At 52.6% G+C, this 24,530-nt stretch overlaps 1 protein-coding gene across 1 annotated transcript; it reads left to right on the top strand.

Annotated features, from left to right (window-relative positions):
• The first annotated feature begins 4 nt into the window (after positions 1–4).
• Positions 5–23,902, top strand: HPS4 (HPS4 biogenesis of lysosomal organelles complex 3 subunit 2). Its single transcript, XM_044920912.1, has 13 exons — positions 5–68; positions 1,535–2,067; positions 3,741–3,831; positions 5,384–5,527; positions 9,387–9,494; positions 9,934–10,050; positions 11,417–11,511; positions 13,169–13,241; positions 14,151–14,187; positions 14,895–14,991; positions 15,189–15,199; positions 15,637–16,575; positions 22,912–23,902. Exons 2-13 carry the CDS (start codon positions 2,027–2,029, stop codon positions 23,124–23,126), a joined length of 1,968 nt encoding a protein of 655 aa, XP_044776847.1. The 5' UTR covers positions 5–68; positions 1,535–2,026; the 3' UTR covers positions 23,127–23,902.
• The last annotated feature ends 628 nt before the right edge of the window (positions 23,903–24,530 follow it).

Consider the following 24,530-nt stretch of genomic DNA (forward strand, 5'->3'; position numbering starts at 1 on the left):
CTCGGGGAACTGTAGGGGGCGATAGGCGCTGCCGGCGCGTGATCCTGGGGCCTCTCCGCCGCGCGCAGGTACCGGGAGGGAGCCGCTGGCGCCCCGCTGCCGCCCGCACTGTGGGGTCCGACCCCGGAGCGCTGGGCTGCCGGGCTACTCCGGCGGGTGGGCGGCGCGGGGACACTGAGGGGCGGGACCGTGGCCGAGAGCGCCTCTTGGCGGCCCCCTCCGCGCGGCGATCGCCGGCATTGACCCCCCCACATACACACACCTTTGCCCACAAATTCCCAGGAGCTGAGGCCAGACACCTCCCAGTGCCCTTAGCCCGATTCCGATCGCAGTGGTTAGCTCCCCCTTTCCTGGCCCGCTGACTCACTGAGGCCACTTCCTATACCGCCACCTTCCTGCCTCCAAGCCATTGCCGGCCACTTCTTGGCTCCCTTGGGTCGTTATTGCAACTTCCCAGGCTGCCCGAGCCTTCTGTGGTCACATCCCAGCACCTGCCCTACCCCAGGGACATTATGGACCTCTTCTGGACCTTTCAGAGATAAGAGCTTGGACCTTGCAGTGTAGGGCCCAGTCTTCTGGGAAGGAGGGATAGGGGGTTTCAGGCTGCTGTCCTTGATTCCAGTAGCTTCCGCGCCCCTCTCCACAGGAATCCCATGAGTATGGCCCCATAGAGGGCTCACCTCAAGATAATCTAAAGCTGAGAAAAGATCGAGATTTTACAGTCCTCAAAGAGTCAGTTCGGTCCTCTCTAGATAATTCTCTCTAGGAAAGGAGCTTTAAAAAGCTATTGTATTCCTGGGAGGATGAAAGATGGTGAGCAAGCATTTGAAACCCTGTCTCTGGGACATCAAGCTTGGACAAAGTCACAAGAGAAATACAGTTCTGGAGGGACCAAGGGGTTTCCTTGTGGAAAAATTAAACCCTGTTTCGTTTTTCTGGAGGGTTATCCAGACCAGTGTGGGGAGGTTACCGGGAGGCCAGTTTTAGCGTGGTGCAAGGATAAAGTTAACACTCTGAGTTGCCTGTGCTCTGGAGGGAGTGAGCCAGAGACCAGGTAATTTTTAAAGAGTGCAAGAGATAAGTAGAGTAAATGATGCCAGGGTCCCTTCTGACTGAAATTCCATGATACTTAATCATCTCTTCTCTTGGAATTTGAAAGCCACTTGTTAAACTCCTATTTTGAAAACTTGCCCAGCTCTGGAATTCATGTTCAGATTACTTTTGAGCTGTCAAGGTGACAGTTCCTTAATTTGGGTTCCATTATTACTGCAACAGCCGCCTTATTTGTATAGCTGTTCTTGGCACACAGAGCCTTTTCACACTAGTTACTAAATTTTATCTTCTGTGAGGCATAACTGTTCAAAGAGACAGAGGAACTTGCTCTGAAGTCCTGCTGCACTCTCTTTTTTCTTCTGAAACAATTTTTCAACTTTCTAGAAGACTCTTTGTGAAGTATACCATTTGCCTAACCCTGCTGGGTCACATGCTCTCTCATGGGTTTCTGAAATAATCTATTCCTTGTGGTTTATTTTAGGACCAAGGCACTGATATTTGAACCGGAAGCTTCACAAAGTTGAAAAGAATCTTCAGAACGGCTTTGAACCCAGACAAGCTAGGAATCTCTTCTGAACACCACCTTCCGCATGCATCTCCCCGACTGGGCTTTCCTGGCCAGGAGCTTTTTGAAGAAGTCGTTCTGCAGAGAGCCAGAATGCTAATGCTCATGGAACCAGCTTAGTGGATTTGACTTTTCTGGTAGAATTCTCTTGCCTTATTATATACTCTCTCCCAGAGTTCTAAGACGTGTGGAGGTATTCAGGGCACCAAAGAGCCTGCAGGGAAGGAAGTAAGCACTTTCATGCTGAATGAAAACCAAGCAGGTGACAGCTGTGGCTGAAAACATTTAAACCTTTCACGCCTGGATTTCCTGGATCCGGGACACAAAGGAATAGTCGCTGCTGGGGTGCAAGAAGCGATCCCAGACAAGAAAACCCAAATAAATAGAATGAGGGCAACAGGCAAGTAAATGGCCACCATTACCCCAACAGAGCCGACGTCAGCCTCCTGGTGAGTAGCAAGGCCTGTGTGGCTTACTTCCTGCCAGGCTGCTGGACCCATGTTTTGGATTAACTGAAAATCCCCAGCCAGGCTGTCTTGATTTTATTAAGGGGGAGGGGTGGGGAGACATTTTTTTCTCCAAGCAGGCGAATCAAGCATGTGAGCCATTTCTCTCCAGAGCTGCCGGGTTGTGACTTTGCATTGTTGGAGCAAGTCGGGCATTGCTGGTAGATTGCAGAAAAGATGGCCATGGCCGGGTCACACGGTTGGCTTTGGTGACGGTGTGGGCGCTGTAGGCTTCATTGGTAAGAGACGAGAAATGGCTGCACATTTCTAGTGGAACTGCACCACCGGAAGAGGTTTGGCCAGTCCGCTTCTTGAAGGGTATTATACAATGTCTGCCTAAACTCAGCTTCCACTCAACCCCAACTGGGTTAAGCCTCTCTCGTCAATTGCTTCAGCAAACATTCATTGAGGAATGAAAGCAAAAGGCATGGTTTAAATAGAAGGAGCAGGACTTGGTGACCGGTTATGTGCACGGAAGGCACAAAGATGGAGTTGTTCAAAATGACACCCCAGTTTTCTTTTGTGTGCCTGAATGAGGGTGCTTTCACCCAGAGAACACAAGGAGCGGGTAAACGGGGGCCCGGCATGGGGGTTTCTGATTGGGGCTGACACGTTTTTGAGGCTTTTTGATCTGACTTGCCCTGCACTAGAAACAGAGTTCCCACTTGTCATCCGGAAAGAGAAGGTGGGAGCCAGGGAGGGTGTAGGGGGAGGGCGTAGATCCAGCGAGAAGAGTGCGGGTGACAGAGTGGTCACAGCTCCTCCTCCTTATGCTCTAGCCTGATGGGTGTGCTTTCAGAGAGGTAAAACCCAGGCCCAGCCTTTGGGGAGTCTGCTTTGTGTGTCTTAAACAGGTGAATTATGGTTACATTGCAGAGTAGACAGAGTCCTTCGCGAAGAACAGAGGGTTATGGAAATTGAGAAGAGAGATTCCTTTGCGTGGAGGAAATCAGAAGTTTGATGGAGGGTCGTGTCAGAGTTATTCTTAACATACTGTTAGGGTTTTGCCAGGCAGAGAGGGGTTCAGGGCTCCACTGTGAACTCTCATGAGCCCCGTTTTCCCATTATAGACTCCCTATCCTGCATTGAAACTGTGTGTTTACTGTCTCCCTTTGATGGCCACGGGCCTAGGTCTGGCAGAGGGAGAACACACCGTCAGGCCTAATTTACTGTTCGTTAAGTGAACACATGAAAAATTTCCGGAGATAATCGTGCCCAGCAGCTGTGAGGCGGGCAGCTAAGACATCCCCTAAGTATTTTATTATCAGAGCCTTAAAAGACAGCATCCCAAACCCTGTGGTTGTATGGTTAAGGGCCCGTGTCTCAAGAGATGGCCCTGGGTGCTCTGTTTCTCCTCCAGCTACTCTTCGGTCTTTTTGGCCAGACGGCCTGACGGCTGGATTGAGGCATATTTTTAGTTTGACTGGACGGCCCTTGCAAAATGGTTTTTCTTATCTGTTTGTAGCTACTGGATTCTTTCTCCCCTGGGGCCACCAGAAGGCTTCTCAAATACTGAGTAATGAGCCCTTCTCATGCTGGGAAAGAGGAAGCTGTGTTTTCAAATGCCTTGATCCCTGGATGAAAGGAAACATGGCTCCGTTCTGTTCTCTTGCCAGGTGGAATTATTTTTTCCTTTATGATGGTTCAAAGGTAAAGGAAGAAGGAGATCCAACCAGAGCTGGTATTTGTTACTTCTACCCTCCTCAGGTAAGCGCCCCAGCGGGTTACTCTTCCGAGGGTGGGGGGGCCCTACGTCCTCCGAGTGGTGGCTTTTCAAAAGTATAGCATTGACATTGGGACAGTGTTCTTTGCATCACCCAGGCATTTGACATTTCTACCCTCTTATCCTTAGTTGTACTGTTTCTTGTTGTTCTGGTCTTGAAAGCCCCAGACAGCTCAGCACTTCCATCCTCTCTAGCTCTCTGCTACCATCCTGATTTTCTGTCTGCCTCCCCTTGCGCCCGGGTTTTCATCAGCAAAAACACTTTTTTAAATTAACACTTTCAAATTAAAAGTGAAACACTTTTTAAAATTTTTAAATTTTTTAAAATTAATTTTTCTTGAGACACTATTTTTTTTAAAGATTTATTTATTTGAGAGAGAGAGTACGCGTGTGTGTTGGGGGAAGGGCAGAGAGAGAGAGAGAATCTCAAGCAGCCTCTCCGCTGAGCTTAGAGCCCAACTTGGGGCTCTGTGCCACAATCCCGAAATCATGACCTGAGCTGAAACCAAGAGTCAGATGGTCAACCGACTTAGCCACCCAGGCACCCCCTAAAACACTTTTATTCAAAGGTATACAAAAGCAGGAAGGAGAGTATCACAAGCCCTCATGAACCAGTTAATTAGTAACAATAATTCCTTAATATCATGTGGTATCTATATTCAAATTTTGCCTTCCTGTCTTAGAGGTTACTTAATCAGACCTTGCTCCTTCCATTCCTCCAGCCCTCCTTCCCTCCTCACCTGCCCCCCTCCACTTCCTAGTCACGATCCAAACAAGGTCCACACATTCCATTGCTTCTTTTGTGTTTTAAGTCTCTTTTATTGTGTACCGCCCCTCACCCACCCATCCAGCCCCTTTCCCCACTACGCCACAGAATTACCGAAGAAGCCAGGGCATTTGTGCAGTAGAATGTCAGAAGGTCCCACATTCTGGATTGGCCTGATCACTTCCTCAAGGCCGTGTCATTTCAGATCTTCCTTCCCCTGTAGTTCCTTTACAGTAGTTGTAAGATCTAGAGCCTCAGTTAAGTTCCAGTTCGGTTCTTTTAAGCAAGACTTCTTCCTGGGGGTGTGTACCTTTTCTGTTGCATTACAAGATGTCTGGCTGCCCCGCGGGTTAGCTAATCTAAGACCGATTAGGAGGCCTGTGTATTTGCTCACGTGATCATGCTCCCACTTGGGTAGCTGGGATGAATCTAGGCCACTCTGGCCACTCTGCAGCGGATCTGAATAGGGACCAAAGGCTCCCGCTGCTACCCACGCACGGGCCACAGACTTTGCCTGACAAGGGCCCAGGAGTCAATATTGAGGCCTTGCCAGCCACGGAAGGTTGACATCACACTCTCTTCTTTGTTGTTGCTATTACCACCCTTAACTGTGAAAACCACGCTCAGCTCCCAGGCCATCTGAAACCAGGCAGCAGCCTGGATCTGGCCTGCCGGCTGCAGTCCGCTGTGGCCTCAGCCCCTGCTTCAAGGGATGCCTCATGAGTTCGACAGTTTCAGCTTCCCCTCTGGACTTTGCTGCTTCCCCACAGACCCTGCTCGAACAGCAGGAGTTGCTCTGTAGCCAGATTGCGGGCGTTGTGCGCTGTATCTCGGACATCTCCGCCTCTGCTCCTACCCTCGTCCGTCTGCGGAAGCTGAAGTTCGCCATAAAGGTGGATGGAGAGTACCTTTGGGTAAGTTGGCCGGACAGAACCCGCGCCGCCAGGGTCGCCTCCACCATGAGTCATCTGTCTTGGTGATGAGTGCTGTGTCGCCAAGGTGCTCTGGAGCCTGGGACCCCTCTGCACCCCCAGGGGCTGTGTGCGGGACTGTCCACGCTTCCCCTGTCCCTCTCTGCAGTGGCACCGTAACCGAGTGCTCTCCAGAGTATTTCTGACCTGTCCTGTGTTGCACATGGCTGCTTTCTTGTTGCCTTTGAGAGACTTCAGCCAGCCTGTGGAAATTCTTTCTGCCCTGTGATGCAGGTCAAGTTTTCAACCTCTGTTTTTTCTCCCCTGTACTCTCCACACTTACAGGACAATGACCCAGAAACTCGAAGACATTGATTTATAGATGTTAGTTTTCAAAGAACCATTAAAAAAATAGTGAAAATGACTTCTTTACAGTTGATGGCACCATATACACTAGGGTCTTATTGTCCCATGCCTACGTTTATTTAAAACTGATTTCTGAGGTGAAAGGATGCTTAAGTGTGAGGTGGTGTATTCAGCTTTGTGGGTATGCCCGCCAGCGTTTTACGATGATGACCATTTTCTCACGTCCCAAACCAGTGAAGGAATTTTACAGTAAACACTCATATAGACTTCCTAGGTTCTGCAGTTACCATTTTATTATATATGTTATTTATTACAGTCACTTTATCACGTCCCTCCATCCTTTCATCTTCCGGCAATCCAGTTTTTATTTTAATGCTTGCCAAAATTGCACACACTAGTATACGCCTCCCCCCCCTCCCCCCCCCCCCCGCCCCCAGTACCTCATTGTGCATAACATTAATTAGAGTTCAGTGGTGGTTTGTACTTTTTTTCCTTTGGGGGTAAGAGTTCCATACGCTGAAACACACAAACCTTGAGTGTACCACTTAATGCATATGGACAAATGATGCTCCGTGTGACAGAGGCCCATCAAGATACAGAATATTAGCATCACTCTGGGCAGCTCCCCGACATCCTGTTAATTCTCACTCCCGAGTCCCAGGCAACCATCATTCCGATTTTTTCCCACCACAGATGAGTTTTGCCTGTTCTAGAAGTCACAGGAGTGAAATAGTACATGTAGTATTCCTCTCCGCAGGTTTCTGTCGTGCGTGTGACCTCGTGGGGTGCGTATCTGCAGTTCCTTCCTTTTCATTGTTCACCAGCATTGTCGGAATGTCCGTTGTCTGGATCTAGCGGTCTGCTTACTCACTCTCCTTTTTCTAGATACGTGAACCATGTCTAGTTAGGAACAATTAAGAATAAGGCCCCTGGGAGCATTTCTAGACGTGTCTTGTTGTAGATATCACTTTTCATTTCTCGTGGGTAAATATCTAAGATATAGATTTGCGAGGTTACAGGGTAGGTGTATGTTCATTTTATGAGAAACTGCCAGACCTTTTCCCCAAGCGATTTTACCATTTTGCACTCCTACCATGTGTGAGAATTCCAGTTCTTCCACGTCCTTGTCAACACATGCTGTCCGTCTGTTCAGTTCGAGCCATTCTGCTGGGTGTGTAGTGATACCACATTGTGGTTTGCATTTACATTTCCCTAATGACTAAGGATATTAATGGCCACTGGTCTGTCTCTCTTCGAGAAGTGTCTATCCAAAGCTTTTCTGCCCATTTTTAAAATTAGGTTTTCTTTCTTTATTTAGTCTTGTGAGTTTTTTCTATATCCTGGATATCAGCTGTTTGTCAGAGATATATTTTAATTTTTTTTAAAAGATTTTATTTCTTCATTTGAGAGAGAGAGACAGAGAGAGCACAAGCAGGGGGAGAAGCAGAGGGAGAGGGAGAAGCAGACTCCCCGCTGAGCAGGGAGCCCGACATGGGGCTCAGTCCCAGGACCTGGAGATCATGACCCTAGCTGAAGGCAAATGCTTAACCATCTGAGCCATCCAGGTGCCCCTGTCAGATATATATTTTAAAAGTATTTTCTCCCAGGGGCGCCTGGGTGGCTCAGTTGGTTAAGCAACTGCCTTCGGCTCAGGTCATGATCCCGGAGTCCCGGGATCGAGTCCCGCATTGGGCTCCCTGCTCGGCAGGGAGTCTGCTTCTCCCTCTGACCCTCCTCCCTCTCATGCTCTCTGTCTCTCATTCTCTCTCTCTCAAATAAATAAAATCTTAAAAAAAAAAAAAAAATTTTAAAAAGTATTTTCTCCCAGTTTGTGGCATGCCTGTCAATTTTCTTTCTTTCTTTCTTTTTTTTTTAAAGATTTTATTTATTTATTTGACAGAGAGAGACACGGCGAGAGAGGGAACACAGCAGGGGGAGAGGGAGAGGGAGAAGCAGGCTTCCCGCAGAGCAGGGAGCCCGATGCGGGGCTCGATCCCAGGACCCTGGGATCATGACCTGAGCCGAAGGCAGACGCTTAACCAACTGAGCCACCCAGGAGCCCTGCCTGTCAGTGTTCTTAATGATGTCTTTTGATGAGCAGAACGTTTTAATTTTTTTCTAAGTTTATTTAAGTAATCTCTATACCCAACGTGGGACTCAAACTCTTGACCTGGAGATCAAGAGTCACATGCACCCCCAGAATGTTTTCATTTTAATGAAGTCTAACTTGCCAGTTTTATCCTTTGTGGTTATTGCCCTCTGTATCCTGTCGGAAATCATTCCCTACCCTGTAGAAGAAGACATTCTCCCACTTCCTGGGCAAGCTTCCTAGTTTTAGCTTTTAAACTTAGGTCGGTAACCCATCTTGGATTAATATTTGTGCGTGGTGTGAAATAGAGGTCAAAGGTCCTCTTTTTCCCTATGGATATCCAGTGGTTCCAGCACCATGGTTGAAAAAACTCTCCCGCTTGGATTCCTTTGGTTCTTTTGTTGACGATCAAGTGACAACTGCAGTGGGGGGGTCTGTTTCTGGGCTCTCCTCTTTTCCATCGATCTATTAGAAGATCCCATCCAAGTACCGCACTGTCTTGAAATTGGATAGTCTAAGTCCTCCAGCTTTATGCTTTTCCAGGACAACTTCGGGTATTTTAGGTCCTTTGTAAGTTTCCCTTGTAGAATCAGCGTGTCAGTTTTTGAAGGAAAGATGGCAGATGATGATTAGAGTTACATTCAATCTATAGATTAATCAGGGAAGAGGTAAGCACTGACCGTGTGCCAGGCTGTGGATTACATCAGTGAACAAAACAAAGATCCTGGCCCTAGGGGGAGCCTCCATTCAGAGGGAATGCGTCTGTTTTCTGCCAGGGTTTTTTTGTTGCTTTAAGTTTCTGGTGATTCCCTCAGGAAAGATTCCTACAGGTGGAGTCACTGAGTGAAAGAATACAAACTTTCTTCAGGCTCTTTACACATACAGCCAGATTCCTTTCTGACCGAGCACATGTAGCAGTATTCCGGGGCTCTAGAACGGTGTGATGATTGGTCAGTTCCCTCCCCGAAGCACTTGACCCAGCCGGGGAGACGAGAATGCCATTCATGAATCGGTCGGAGTCCCGTCCAGTGTTTGTAGTGAAACCCGCATTAAGCATCCAGTGCCCAGATAACAGTCCTGATAATGTAAGGGCTCAGAAAAGACATCAGCATTGGTTAGAGTGATCAGAATGGGCACCACGAAAGTGCTGGAATCTGTGGCAGGCACCGAGGGGACAGGAGAGCTGTGGACAAATAGGAGAAAGGAGGGCATCCCAGGTGAGACAACATGAGGAGATACAAAAAGTACTTGTTGTCTTGGAGACCAGCTGGGCTGGACGATGTGGGCCTGGGGCAGACCCATCGGTGAGTCAGTGAATTCGAGCTCTGCAGAGCCCCGGGTGCCGGGTTTTCACACTTGTACTCAAAGCAAAGGAAAATGTCCGTCTTCTGGTTTCCTTTTTTCCAGGTCCTGGGCTGTGCTGTGGAGCTCCCTGACATTAGCTGCAAGCAGTTTCTGGATCAGCTCATTGGAGTCTTTAATTTTTACAATGGGCCTGTTTCTTTGGCTTACAAGGTATGGAGATGGTGGCGAGGCGTTTTCAGCAAACTTGATGTTGCCAGAACACAGCGTTACTCTAGGGGCTGTTCTACTTGGCGTAAATACAGCATGTCTAGCAACAAGGTAAGGGGCCTTGGAGCCCCTGTCAGATGCCTTTGTTCCCCAGTGGTGTAGGTCACATCCCCTGCAAATGTCTGTCCCCATGTCCTCCTCCCTGGGACTGTTGGAAAGAGCAGGTTGCCACCCGCCCCCAGCACGTGCGCCGGGTCTGTGGTGGCTGAGTTCTCAGGGGGCGGCAGGTGGGGGGGTCTCGTGTGCATAGGAGGTTTAAAGCGGGCCCTGCCTTCTGGCCACTTTCCTGTGTGAGGAACGAGTTTTGTAGGAGTAGGGAGCCTTGCCAAAGGGTGTGTCTCGCGGGATCTCAGACGCTGACCTCAGGTGGCTCCCGTTTTAGGACCGCTCTCAGGAAGACCTGTGCGCTGAATGGGACACCTTCATTGAACAGATTCTGCAGAACACCAGTGATCTGCACAAGATATTCAGTTCCCTCTGGAACCTGGACCGAACTCAAGTAACACCCTCATCCCCCGTACCCATTTCATGTAAAGGAACAGAGCCCGCGTCCCAGACCCACACGCTGCCGTCCCAGTGCTCTCTCCCACAACTGTTGGCAGACGGTATAGTGAGACAGTGCTTGAAACGGCACGAAGTATATACCGTAGAGGGGGTGTTATTTCGCTAGTGTCCCAGAAGCGTGGAACTCTGGCATCTGAGGGTCCCTGTCTCTCTTGATGAGGATATTCTACGATTGCCTTGTGTTCTCAACATCAAAAATGCCCAGTGGTAACATTTTAAAAACGAGGTCTCTCTGTCTGGGAGAGAGTGCTTGGGAGCCGTTCCATCGGCCTCCGGCTGCTTGTATGGCCGGCCTGACTGCCCGTTGCTCCGTGGCCTTGATCCTGGTGAGCATCACATCCTCACTGTCAAGGGCCAAAGGGAGACGCGAGGCTGTGCCCCCTTAAGAAGCCCCCGAGGAGATGTGTGGGCCGTGCGCGTGTCTCACTGCAGGAGCTGAGAGGGTCCCTTCAATAGGGATGTGGCGTCGTGACTCTGCCTTCACAGAGCCCGACTCCGGCTAGAATTGGGGGCAGATTTTCCTGGCTCCGGTTGGGAGAAATGTTTGAAGTGGGCCCCAGAGCTTTGCCGAATGGCTGGCTGGGCCCGGGCACTGTCTCGAGAATGTGAGAGAGGAGCGTCAGCTCCACAACTTGCTCCGTTGCCACGGAATTCTGATGGCGATGGTGTCGCAGGTTCTAGCTGCCGGCAGGAAACAGGAAGGAGGCTTTTCGTCACTGCTGGTGACTCCTGACCGGGTTCAGATCCTTCTCTGGTATTTTTAGGGACTTGTAGGCACCTGACTCCTTACAAGGACCCTGGAGCTGAGGAGTATTTCTCTGAGTGAGAGCCCACAATGTTTTCATTGCCTGTTACGGGACAGAGTTATGAGGCCACACGAAGCCAGCTAGCTCTGTGGAGGGGACTGGAGGGGTCGTGTGGTTTTACCTGGCACCGCAGCCTGTGTTTGAGGGGTAGGCTCTCCCGTCCGCTGCCTCCCGGTCTCAGTATCGAGTCAGGGTCTGCTGAGCAGAGACCTCCCTTGTCCCCTGTGAGCGGCCATAGGCCACGTTCGCCACACCTTCCTGCTTCTGCAGAAGCCGCCCTGTTCCAAGAACTTGGCATTTTGCATCGTCTGCAGTTCTGGGTATAGAGAGGTGGAATGCAGACCCATGACGTGACACAGATCTTCCCACGTGGTACCTTCTTTTCCCCGGTTTTGGCTTAGCACCCGTCCCTCCACTCTGTAAAGCCTCCCCGCCTTCCCAGCTTGGCTGGTGGCGAGCATGCTCACTTGTGGCTGTGCTTCTCGCCCTACACAGGTGGAACCCCTGTTGTTGCTGAAGGCAGCCCTCATTCTGCAGGCCTGCCAGCGTTCACCTCACATTCTAGCCGGCTGCATCCTCTATAAGGGACTGTGAGTAACGCCAGACCCCTTTCCCTGTAACACAGAACTGACCAGCCCGGCCATCTCCAGGTTACCCATGGGGAGCTCCATCTCTGGCCAGTTCCAAGAAGGCTGCTTTGGCAAATATCAGGTCGTTTAGATTTGACCTAGGGGACATACTTGTCTTTCAGCAAACCGGGAAATTAGAAATTATGTCCACAAAAGGGTTAGGAATATAAAAGGCAGTTTTGGGGAGATCCACGTAAGTCTCAGCATGGGGCATCCCCAGGTTGCCAGCGGCCAGCACTGTGGGTAAAGGGGTGTGGAAGCCTGCCGTGGATTCCTCCTGCTGCCCGAGGCTCCGGGGCACTTGGCTGTCGCCAGCCTTGCAGAGCGGCCATACCTGCTTCTGCTCGGGCTCCTGCTGGCCTCTCGGCTGGGTCCGTCGCCCAGCTGGCCTCTGAGATCTCAGCACACCTCTTCACGTAGTTGGAGGGCATCGGAGCGAGCCCGGTGCCCTCAGGGCCCTTCCACGCTTGGTCCAAGGCAGCTCTCCTCCTGGGGGCCCGCTGCTTGCACCCAGAGCTTACTGATGACTGGATGAATGTGTGACTGGAGAAGTTCTGGAGGCCTGATGGGCTGGGTTTCCAGTCCTGGCCTCACCTTCCCGGCCCTGTGACCCCAGGCTGGTTGCTTGCTGAGTTTTCTCTACCAGGAAAGAACGAAATGAGAGGGCCAACAGAGAAGGACCTACTGCTTCCCAATGGCCCTCGGCACAGCACACCATCATGCCTTTCCCCTTTGCTCACGATGACGGTTCTGAACCTGCTCGTGGTGCCTCCAGGCTCACTGGTGGCATGGCATCAAGCATGATGTTTTCCTCCCTTGCTCATGGCACATTCTCATACACCTTAGGTGTGAACAGGGTCTCATTGTGAAAAACAAAAAACAACAAAGAAAAAACTGAACCAAGACAGAAACACACAGAGCGCAGTTCCCAAGTTTCTCTGAGCCCAGACTCACTGTTAGCAGGTGGAGGCACGTCCTTCGCTTTTCCCTGTGTTTCTGGCACATCAACGGACATTGCTTCTGTTTATTTTTGCCGCATCCGTAAATGGGATCACAGGGCTCCTCAGCGTGTACGGTAGAGATTTCTCTGTCAGTCCATGCTGGTCTACTTCATTCTTAGAATCGCCACACACCTTTTGGTGTTAAGGCTGTGCCATGATTTCCTTAATTACTCTCTGTTCGATGGGCATTTGCGGGGTTTACCCATTTCTGTAATGATTTTGCCATTTTTTCGATAATCAATACTCTTCAGCATGCATCTTGGTACAAGGCAGATCAGAGGGTTTGGACATTTTGAAGTTCGGTAGGAATGGCCAGAGTGCCCTCCATAAAGGGCTTTGCCAATTGAAACTGCCACCGGCTGTGTCCCCAAGATCTTTTTTTTTAAAAAATATTTTATTTATTTATTTGAGAGGGAGAGCAGAGCAGGGAGCCTGACACAGGGCTCAATCCCAGGACACTGGGATCATGACCTGAGCCGAAGGCAGACACTTAACCGACTGAGCCACCCAGGTGCCCCCCCCGCCAAGATCCTCACCAGTTAGGGTGTTAGGAATCTTTCCAATTCAGAGTCCTATGATGTATTTTGTCTCATGGTGTTTTTGTTCCTGTGACCTAGGATTGTTAGCACCCAGCTCCCACCCTCCCTCACGGCCAAGGTCCTGATTTGCCCAGCTGCATCTCGGCACCAGGTATTGTAAAGCCCCCTCACCCAGCTGGGACACTTTGTCCAGAGCGTCTATTTTTAAGCAAAAAAATAGAATTTTATATAATGCAATTTCAAAGTATTTTTTTAAATGCATAAACTTAAAGGAAAATATGCCTCAGATTAACAGTATTAGCTTGTGGGTGAGGGAATCATGTGATTTTTTGGGGGGGGAGAGGGGAATTACATAGAGTAAAATTATATAACTTATAATTATATGTAAAATATGAATTTTTTAAAAAGTCCCTAAAAAAGAAAGAAGGCCACATCATTTCATAGGAGTGCAAGCCATGCTGGCTAGAAGAGTTTTTGGTTTTTGTTTTGGTGGCTTATTTTAGAACCTTTGGTTGAACTGTCTGGAAAGCTCTTTTGAGAAAATTCCTAATTTGGGAGAAAATTAGGACTGTCACCTCGATTGTGAATCGGAATAAGCCAGAGAGCCTCTTGCATAACCTTTGGTTTAGGTCAGATCCTTTATCACAAGGGTCACGGGGCGTTCACATACCTGTTGAGCTGGTACGTTCCACACCTGGGCTGTGGCAGGTGCAGGGATATGGTGACAGATGTGTTCTCCGGAGGCGTAAAAGGTTAACAGAAATCCTCACTTTCCTTCCCAGAGGGAGGGAAACAGCAATCAGAGCGTGAAGCCTGATGCGCATTTGGGGGGGGAAGCTGCTGCTTGTGCAGGGTGCAGGTTCTTGCCTGACCCCGGCCGTGGTGGTGAGCAAGCAGCTCAGGGGAGCTTCTGTTCCATCTGCTTTGCTGCTGGCGTGCGGTGGGGGCCAACATTCTGGGCCTGGCTAAGTTTCCCGAACAGATGGCCCGGCGCAGTCATGATTGGGTCGGGAGGAGAAAGCGGTCCCCGGCGCCAACTTCTGTGTGTGTTTATTTGCAGAGAAGACCTGCAGGAGGGGGTGGCCCGCAGGAACGGGGTGAGTGGCAAGGTGCCTCACTACATCTTGAGAACGCGGTCTGCTATGCTGCCTGTCCCCTACACAAGTCATGGGAGAGGTCAAGCAGTCCCATGGGTTATCTCATCTGTTCATAGATTAGGAGAACAGACGAGAGCTTTAAGGACAAAGTTAGCCATCAGAATCCTGATCGTAAGGCTCATGATTTTAGATGTACCTTCTAAATCCCTGTTTTCAGATGCTCCCTCCCTCATTGTTACGAGGCTGCTCAAACTAAGTCCAGGGGATCCTGGTTAGGAGGGGCTAAGATAAATGGCAGCGGCCAGAAAGACCTTCTGCAGGATGTGGAGGTGTCCCTGAGACGGTTATTTTGTTTTATTTTGAAGCCCAAGTTAGGGCAGATCCCTGTTGTCGGTTGGAAGTGCTTTTTTCCAGCTTTTATCTGTTTTTGTTTTTGTCTTTTTTTAAGTGCCACTAGATTTTCTTCCCCCCAAAAGTCACTTTTCTCCACAGCGAGGAGTAAAGCTGCCCGTGAGGGCTCCTTGCTTGCTGGGCACGGAAACGGTAGCTATGGGTTCATGTCTTTTGTTCTGGGCTGAGGAGCATGTCAGAGCGCTCCTCTCTGAGCAGGCGTGTGGGTTGGATGCGTCCCCCCAAAGTGCGGTGACTGCCCCTCCATCTTCCCCAGCCTAGGGCTGAGCCCTCTCCGTGTTGCTTTGTGATTCCAGGAGCGGCGCTCCCCCCGAATGTCCGGATCATGCCTGTGTTCCTGACCAAAGAGGAGGCCACCAGTCTCCACGAGTTCCCGAGGGAGCAGGCAACGAGGTACCGGAGCCACAGGGGTTCCTGGTAGACCGTGCTGGAGGGACTCCCTCAAGTGGGTGTATGCACACAAGCCCCTGGACATCCTAGCCTTCCGTATGCCATATTCCCCGTGCTCTGCCGTGGAAGGAGCATCTGGGACTCGAGCATGTAGAACAGGCACCTGGCATCGTGAGACGGCTGTGGGTTTCAAGTCCCAGATCTGTCACCTGTCAGCTGTGTGACCTTGGGGAGGTCCATTCCCTGCCAGAGCCTTAGGGTTTTCGTCTGTAAAAGAGACCCAGTGATAACCTACTCTATGGGCTCGGTGTTAAAATTGGAAATAGTGTACGTATGGTAGCCAGTCCAGGCCCTGACTCAGCAGACTTACACGTGGGGCTGGCTCTCACGCAGCGGGCCCTGCTGTCTCCAGCAGGTGATCTGGTAGCACCATGTGAAGCCCTGAGGGCCAGACAGTGCCTTCCTTTCACTCCTGTGGTTTGACCACCAAGGCCTCTTCAGCTCTGTGGCCTCGGGCACCCACTCGTCACCAGTGGCCCTGCTTTTTAGGGAAGCGGTTCTTTAGTGTTCTCCAGGGAAGGGCACCTGCCCTGCATTTGGCCGGGCGCCCCTCCCTCACGTCTGCCTTGTTTGCCAGCCCTGCTACAGCGCCGGCTGGACTCCAGGAGTGCTCAGCCCAGCAGCACCCACAGCCTCGGAGCACCGCTGCCCCGACAGACAGTGCCACTGGCCACGTGGAGCCCACGGCCTGGATGCTGGCAGCCACTCCCAAGTCTGCATGTCCTGACATAGCATGGCCAGATGGCAAGGCGGAGAACGGGCTCTTGGCTGGCCGTGATCTGGAGAACATCAGGCCTGCAAAACCGCACAGCCCTGCCAGGGACGAGGGTCCCGGTCTTGGCTACTCCCTGGTGAAGGAACTTCGTCTGCCCTTGGCGGGGGAGGAGCCAGACTTGTCTGCCATCCACGTTCCAAAAGCTCAGGAAATGGCAACAGCCTCAGGTTATTTTGCCCTCCCGAATATGGGCGCCCCAGGTGGTGGTGGTCCTGCCTTTGAGGAATTTGTCAGGGACTCTGGTGACCGGGAACCCGAGCCACCTGACGCCCCGCCCGTGGTCGTGGCCATGGCCATGAGCAGCCTCCTCTCTCCATCCACTCCTGAGATGCTCAGTCAGAACGGAGCCCTGGAACAGCACGACGACCTCCCAGAGGACAGCAGCCTAGCCCCCTTTCCCAGGGAAGACCACCTCCCCAGAAGGACAAGCAGGCCTCAGTCACGGCCTTGCTCAGACTTGAGGCAGAGAGGAACCACACTGCCCGTGGGGGACCAGGGCGTGGAGCGTGTTGGGGTGCACGACAGCTGCTCAGCACCTGGCAGCTCAGACTTGGCAGAGTCTCAGGACGACTACAGTCCCTCCGCACACGGAAGTGCCCCAAGGTCAACCCCAGCATCCTGTGTGGGCCTCGTGCCAATGAACCTTTACACCCACAGTGTTAACGGGCTGGTGTTGTCCCTGCTGGCCGAGGAGCCGCTGCTGGGTGACGATGCTGCCATCGAGGAGGTGGTGAGTGTGTGCAGGCCTGGCTCCTGGGAGCGGGGACGAGCAGGGCAGGTTTTCCCCTCCGGCAGCACCGCGCAGGGCTGCAGGACCTTGTAGGCCATCCCACCTGCTTTCCACGTGCGGATGACGGTCGTGCCTACGGCCTGGCTTGGCTGGGGGTGAGTGAGTCCAGTGCAGCGCACAGTGCTGGGGGCAGAGGTGTCCCACAAAGTCAGTTCCCTGGCCCTTTCCCACTTCTTCCGTTTTCCCAGAGCGCAGGGCAGGGATGCTCTGGCCTCCCCCGCAGCAGCGTCGGGGTGCTGACGGGCCCTGCCCTTCAGGTGCAGCGCGAGCAGCATCACACAGGTGAAGATGGGGAGCGCGGCCAGGGTGGTGCCGCGGCCACCGCCACCAGCTCCGGTGGCCTCCCTTCCCAGCCTGGGCGGCTGTAGGTTGTGTGTGGCCTGGAGTCTGTACTCTGCCCGAGTCACAGCCCGGGTGGGGAGTATCGCAGAAGGCTGTGCTTTCCCTCCACTGAACCGTGGTGATCTGTGGCCCCTTCCTAGCGGGTTTGGGACATCTGAAATACTAACGGGCTCCAGAAGGCTCCTCTTAAAGCATTCCAGCCCCTTCCGCACGCACTCGGGGCAGCGTGAACTGGCCTTCTCGCAGCCTAGGCCCACGCTGGAGCTCCAGTTGCTATAGTAACAGCCTCGCCTGGTTGGCAGGGAAGTGGTAGCAGGAAGAACAGGAGGTTGAAATAGCTGCAGGGCAAATGGTGTCCTGGGGCTTGCCTTGTTTCTGTTCTTAAATCTGTATTATTCTGAGGCGATCTTATTAGCATGCAGGGCTCAGGCTCAGTCACCTTGGAGCTTGCAGAGGAGGGAAGGCAGCTTCCTCTGCGCTGAGCCCCAGGCGAGAGGCTGCCCCTCTCCCGGCCTGCTGGCTTATCTCCGCTTTCCACAGTCTGCACAGCACCCAGTGGTGGTTGCGTCGCTTCCTGCACCTCTTTCCCCGCAGCTGTGAGGGACTTACCCTCCCCCTTCCGCCAGCACCCCGGGGCCCGCGGGGTCGCGGTGCTCCCTCCATCTCTTGTCTCCCTGACGATGCCTTGGTACTCGGGGCCTCTTCTGCTTCGCCCCAAGCTGCAGACAGGTTATTTTGAAGGCCCAGCGTTTGGATGCAATGAAGTTGGATATGCTATCTTTACCTCCCCCCGCCCCGCCCAGAAGAAAGAAAAAGAAAAAAAAATAGCATAGGCTGCTCCTGAGGAAGGAAGTAAATTAAAATGTAGTCTGCATTCAGTGGATGCTAAAGCCTTGATGTCTGCTATTCCAGCCAAGCCTGAGCGCAGCACTGGGGGTAGGCACCGTAACTCCCGTTTTACCAGGAAGAAGACAAAGTGGAGGGTCCAGAATCCTGGCGTGTTCCTTGTCTCCCTGCCCCCTCCCATCTGCTCCCCCACTGATCTGACCCCGGAGTGATTGGCCTTGGTTTGTCATGCAGGACTCCTGTCCTGACACAGCGGCCTCCCTGGGCTTTCGTGCAAAGGAGGGTTTGGTGTGGGACGGGCCCCAGGAAAGAGATGCAGTGTAATGAAAAAGAAAAACTCCTCTTTTCTAAAAACAGTCGGGAGTAACTAACTTTGATCAGCTTGCTGGTTTGAGAGCGGGCTTTATTGATCAGGCCTGAAGGCTGTCTGTTTTATAATTGGGAGAGATCTTTTATTGCCTTTTTGTCCTGGAACTGCATACAAAATACTTGACCTGATTTCCCCTCTCCTGCTGTCAAGAAAAGCAGGTCCCCTGCAGCATGGTAAACCACAGTTCAGATAGGACAGTGAGCTCCCCCACCACTTTGAAAGGGCTCCATGATCATATTATACACCACCAAGGGACCCTCGTGTCATTTGCCATCTTGTCTTTCAGTGGATGAACTGCCACCTCTTTATGTTTGCTGAGGGTGGGGACGGGGAGCTTGGTGGAAGGGGGTGGGCGAGGGGAGCAGCCAGGAGAGGTTGCCAGTGGGTCCGAGAAAACAGTACGCTCACACCAGGGGGCAGCATAGAGCCACTGATAGTTTCCTGCTTGAAACCCAAGATAATCTTACTGACCTTCAAATACAGGGATCAGATCAGTTATTCATTGCTACAGTGGGACTTGGAGCTGTCCGTGTACAGTAGATGAGGCCTGAGGTTAGTGCCAGGGTATTAGTGTAAAATACTTCATGAAAATGCACCCCTCCCCCGTGAAACGGGTGCTTTGGGAGAAGGTGTGTTATTCCGCACATCATGGCACACACTGACATTCAAGCCACTTGCTTTACTACTGACTAGAAGCTGGAGGATCCAGGAATTAGCCCGGCTTCGTGTCTCCTGGGGCTGTTGTGAGGGTCATGTGTGTGCTAGTGTGTATCAGGGGTTGGCAAATGTTTAACGTAAAGGAACACCTGGCGCGTGTTTTCAGCCTCGTACAGTTTCCCGGCTCCACTGCTGTAGTGCAATCACCGTAGACAACATGTAAATAAATGGAGTGGCTGTGTTCCAGTAACACGTCGCCTGTGGATACAGAAATCCGAACTTCGCTTTCTTCCTTAGCTTTTCTGTTCGCCTCTATTTTCTGATTTTTCTACAATTTAAGAAAGCATCAGAACATAAGGGCGGTGCCTGGGTGGCTCAGCTGGTTAAGTGTCCGACTCTTGGTTTTGGCTCAGGTCATGATCTCAGGGCTGTGAAATCGAGCCCCATATGGGGCTCCGCACTGGATGTGGAGCCTGCTTAAGATTCTCTCTCCCTCTGCCTCTCCACCCCCTACGTTCGCTCCCTCTCTCTCTTCCTCTCTCTCTCTCAAATAAGTAAATCTTAAAAAAAAAAAGAACGTAAGGGCAGGAGTTACTTCTCTAAAAGCAGGTAAAAACACCAGTCAGAGTCCTTTCTGCTACATCAGGTAGCCACTCGGGTAATCTTCGGCTCGTTATTTCCTAAGCACTGGCCTGCTGAGGTTAACCGTGCCGCCCCTTTCCAGTACCACAGTAGCCTGGCGTCCCTGAACGGGCTGGAGGTCCACCTGAAGGAGACGCTGCCCAAAGACGTGGCTGCCTCCCCCAGCAGGACGTACAGCTTCACGCATTATGACCGCATCCAGAACGTGCTGACCGGTAAGGAGAGGCGCATGGGGCCCGGGTGCCTCCTAGACAGGGGTGGGGGTGAGGACTCGGGGCCGGCGCCCCCAGGGTTGGTGCTGTGCCCAGAGTTGTGGACGGCAGTTAGGATGCTGCTTTCTCGCTTGGGAGCCAGCTCCCACTGAGTTTAGAATTCGACTGGCAAACACTTCCTTACTCATTTGTCTTTTTTTGGTTGTTTCTCCAACATTTTGAGAGAAGCACACACATGTTCAAATATCTGTGATAAGGTCTGCCTTGAGATTTTGGTATTCATGGGCAGACACTGGTGCTGCTCATTCTCTGTCTCATGGTGGCAACCTGAAGGGGCCCAGCCCCCTGGGTGCTGGCTCTCATGGCCCTGAGCCCCCTGCTTGCCCTGCTTATAGTGCTGGGGGTGGGGAGGGCGGGGGAGGAGTCCGCTACCCACAACTTCTGTGTCCTCTTCCGGAAGCAAACCTACCACAGGCGGCCACCCCCCAGGACCGCCGCTTCCTACGGGCCGTCAGCCTCATGCACTCGGACTTTGCCCAGCTGCCTGCACTGTACGAGATGACTGTCAGGTGAGTGTCGTGTCCCCCCCCCGCCCCCCCGCCCCCGGGTTACTCCTGAAGTCCTGCACCCAGAGCTGCCTTCCCAGGGGTCTGGGCCACAGCCTTATTCATAATGAAATGAAGAACATTCCAATGATTCTCTTTTTTTTTAAAGATTTTATTTATTTATTTGACAGAGAGAGACACAGCGAGAGAGGGAACACAAGCAGGGGGAGTGGGAGAGGGAGAAGCAGGCTCCCCGCAGAGCAGGGAGCCCGATGCAGGGCTCAATCCCAGGACCCTAGAATCATGACCTGAGCCGAAGGCAGACGCTTAATGACTGAGCCACCCAGGCGCCCCCAATGATTCTCTTTAAGGCCTCCTTTTATCCATTCCCCTGCCCACCCACTGTCACCTCCTCTCATGGGACAGAGGGCTTCTGTCTATTGCCAGAAGCGATGCCTGAATGCCGTTGCTGCCTGCTAACGTGGGTCGCGTGCTCACAGAAACGGTCAGAGTGGCCCGAATCAAGGAAGTAAAATGTTTGCCTCCCCTCACCCGTCACACACCCAAAAGATACCCACGGGTTAGTCTGGTGTCTCTTACTCCAGGTTTTGTTGTTGTGGGGTTTTCTTCTTCTTTTAGCAAATAGAGATTGTTAGTATTTTAGTTATTTTAATTGTTTTTCTTCTAGAAAACAGGATCACGCTAAAGTACTGTTTTACAAGTTCCTTTTTTCACACTGTTGTATATCCTAAGCATCTCTATGTCTGTAGGTACAGATCTATAAATTAGTATTGTACTTTATAGTATTTAACCAACTGAATCCTACTTTTTCTCCCTACATGCTTCTCTTATGAAACTGGTAGGAGAAAATAAGGCAAGTTAGAGGGTCAGCAGGGGAGGGTGTGCTCTGTGTTCGTTATTCCACTCAGTCCTTGGAATGATTTGGACAAGTGCATTATTTTTTGTCCTCATGGTACAGATGAGGATACTGAGGCACAAACAGGGTAAGTGGCTTGTCCCAGAGTCACAGTCTGATTAAGGGGCAGGATTTGAATCCATGTCTCTGACTCTGAAGTGCACATTCTGTCCACGCGTTTCCAGCTCAAGGGGGTGGGGTAGGACAGTCGAGAGGGAGGGGTGTGGGCTCTGGACTCCCACAGACGTGCACTGGGGCTTCAACCATCACGGCGATGCCGTGCCAATGCCCTGCTCATGGGGTTTCAGGCATCTCTGCCGCCCAGGACCATCTCCAGCCAATACTTCAGTATATCTTTCCACGAAAATGTGCCTTCTCCGGCTTTAAGTCCAAGCTGCCCCAGGCTGGCAACCTAGATGAACGTGTCCAGTCACGGCTTTGGGAACCGGTTGCACTGGGGTGCGTGGGGGTCTGTTTTGGGAGGGATGGAAATAAGTGAAATGTCAGCCTGTGATCCATCAACCTCCTTGTGGCCCTGTGGTACTCCGCCTTCCTCGGGGCGGAGAGGATTCTAGTGTTGGGATACATGACTTATTTTAATAGTAATAGAAACAGTGGCCACCATTTCTTAACCCCTCACCATACGCTAAGCAATTTATATGTATTTGACTTATCTAGTCTCTTAAAAAATCTCAGGGACGGGATTCACTGTTGTCCTATTTATTTTACAGATGTGGGACTTAGAGCTGGGACTGAGAAAGGATGCGTCACTTAGCCCGGGGCACGCAGCTAGGAAGCCACAGGGCCAGGATCTGCACCCTGGTGTGGGACCCTGGCTCCATGCTTGTAACCACCAGGCCATGGCGCCCCCTCTCCATGGCCAGGATGACTGGCCTGTGACACTTCCTGCTAGTCCGGGGAGTGGCACAAAACACCTCGGCCAGGGGGGCCCTTCTGGCCCCTTGCGCTCCCAGAGGGAGACGCTAGAGGTGGATGGGAATCTCCTCCCTCCTTGCCTGGACGCAGAGATCCCAGTGAGGGGGGCCCTGGTGGTCCCTGACTCCACCCTCTCTTACTAGATTTGGGGAAACTGAGGCCCAGTGGAGAAATAGAGGCAGGCAGGATCAAGGAACCAGCTGGTTGCCTGGCCCTGGGGTCGCTTCCTCCCTAGTGGGTCCTCCTTTGCATGGGACGCGCATCCTTCCCTCTGCTTCTGTGACTGGTTTCCTGTCGCTTTATGTCACAGCCCGCTCTCCCTGCCCACACTCCCTTCACTCGTCCAGCCGTCCCCCACGATAGCCTGGCAGCACCGCCCAGCCCCGCCTGTCACCTAGGGCCCTGTCTGTCCCCTGGGGTCACAGCGCCGCCGTGTGAGAGCGTTTGCCGTAGCTGCTGTTCCGTCAGCACAACGTGCGGCCATCCATGCGGCCGTGCGGCTGTTCCCACCTCGGGCTCTGTGCCGGGGCCACCGCACACTGTCCCAGCGTCCAGTGAGTGGAAAGGAAAGAGAGATGGTGATGGGCGCTGAGGCCCGAACCTCAAGTGCAGATGCTGAACCCTGAGCCACGGCAGACGCACCCCGGGGCAGTTAAGAGTCGTGGGGCCCCCGTGGCGCGCCTCTCGAGGTCCCTGTGGTCAGAGGCCTGCACAGGCGGCACGGGACGGTCATCTCTCCCCCACCATGGTCATCTCTCCCCACCCCACAGTCATCTCGCTCCCCCGCCATGGTCATCTCTCCCCCCCAGCCATCTCTCCCCCGCCCCCCGCGGTGTACGCCTGTTGCAGCCCCGCCCAGGAGACCTACTTCCAGCAGCTGGCCGCGGCCGCGCGGATCTCCGGCTTCCCCAGCCCGCAGGACAGCGCCTTCAGCCTCCCGGGCAAAGCCAAGCAGAAGCTGCTGAAGCACGGCGTGAACCTGCTGTGAGCCGGGCCGCGGCGCGAGGCTCACCACCCCCCCACCCCGGGAGGGCACTAGCAGCTTGACTACCAGCAAAGGGAGCTCTGCCTTCTGCAACAGAAGAGGTCCCTGTGTTCTTTCTTGGCCTAGTCCCCCTGTCAGGAACCGTGACGGTATGTGTTTGTGAACTCCTTTTGTAGCCTGCGGTTGGAGCGGGTAGTTCTTCAGGTCAGCAGGCCCAGAGCTATGCAGTAAAGGACTTTATTCCACTGGCCATGTCATACCGAAGACGGGCAGGGCCAGGTTGTGGGCCTGTTGCTCTGCGTCTGACGCCGCCAGCGTTTCTCGCTGCCCTTCCCTTCGGGGCCTTAACTAGTGCCTCGAGCGTTCAGGTGGGTGTTTGCGTCCATCCACAGGGGGATGGGAGCGACCCTCAGGTGGACCGGTGCTCCCACACCTCCAGTGGGGGTGCCTCAGAGCGGTCCTCCCGGGAGGTCTGGACACTCGATGCAGGGAGGCAGGCAGCGATGCCAAAACCACCTCGTTTGCATTCTTCTGGAACTATATTCAGAACCAGGAGCCTGTTCTTTGGAACACCCATGGCGGGGGGCGGGGGGGGCAGATCTTGGTAATGTGGAAGGGAGCCTGGGGCTTTGAGGTAACTCTGAGCCCCAGGGTGCCGAGTGGGCTGTGCAGCTGGCCCCTCTTGAGTGAGTGTCCTCAACGAGGAGTTTCCCCAGTGTCCGGGGCAAAAGCAAAGCTGTGCTTCCCAGCGGCGGCTGTGTGAAAGGGCGCAGCGTGCTTGTATGCCCCTGCCCGTGCCAGAGGCAGCCGGGGGATGGTAGTGTGCTGCGGACCACAGTACAAAATACTCACCAGAGGCGTAACTGTTTACCGGGAGTACCTGAGACCCCATTTGAAAACTGCAATGTTAATAATTTCCTAACAGTGAACCAGTGTCTCACGTTGACGACAATGTCTTTTCTGTGAAACAAGTTGCCAAGGGCTAAAAATAAAACAGCCAAAAATGCTGTTGAGTTGTGAGTAATGCTAACGTGTCTAGTGACAAAGTTAAGGTAAGGGTTAAGATATTTTACGTGTGTGTGTGTGTGTGCGTGTGCGTGTGCGTGTGTGTGTGTTGGGCACCTTTCTCTTCGCCATGCCCGAGCCGGTGCGGGCAGGTGAAGAGGGATGCACTACATACCGGTGTGTCCGTGAGGATGACGGGCTGCGGCCACCGATCTGCCTTCAGCGTGGCTGGCCCAGCACACCAGGCCCAGTTCCCTTTCCTCCCTGGGGTCCCTCCCGCCACTGGCTGGCCTAAGAGGGTCATCTTCCCAGATGGAGGAGGGTCATACCCTAAGCTAGGGTACATGCATACTGTCCTAATGCTCTGCCAAGTTCTCCAAGAAAAAATTCAGTACCAGCCTCTGTGCCACCCGGTCAAGGAACCTTCCCACGACTGACTGACACGTAACATGGCCCTTTTC

This window comes from Neomonachus schauinslandi, chromosome 14, assembly GCF_002201575.2.
Source record: "Neomonachus schauinslandi chromosome 14, ASM220157v2, whole genome shotgun sequence".
Lineage (NCBI taxonomy): Eukaryota > Metazoa > Chordata > Mammalia > Carnivora > Phocidae > Neomonachus > Neomonachus schauinslandi.

Coding starts and splice junctions, on each gene's coding strand:
- HPS4 (XM_044920912.1), top strand. CDS start 2,027: ATGGCCACCATTACCCCAACAGAGCCGACGTCAGCCTCCTG. Junction 10,051..11,416: donor GGAACCTGGACCGAACTCAA/GTAACACCCTCA, acceptor CGCCCTACACAG/GTGGAACCCCTGTTGTTGCT. Junction 14,188..14,894: donor GGGTGGCCCGCAGGAACGGG/GTGAGTGGCAAG, acceptor TTGTGATTCCAG/GAGCGGCGCTCCCCCCGAAT.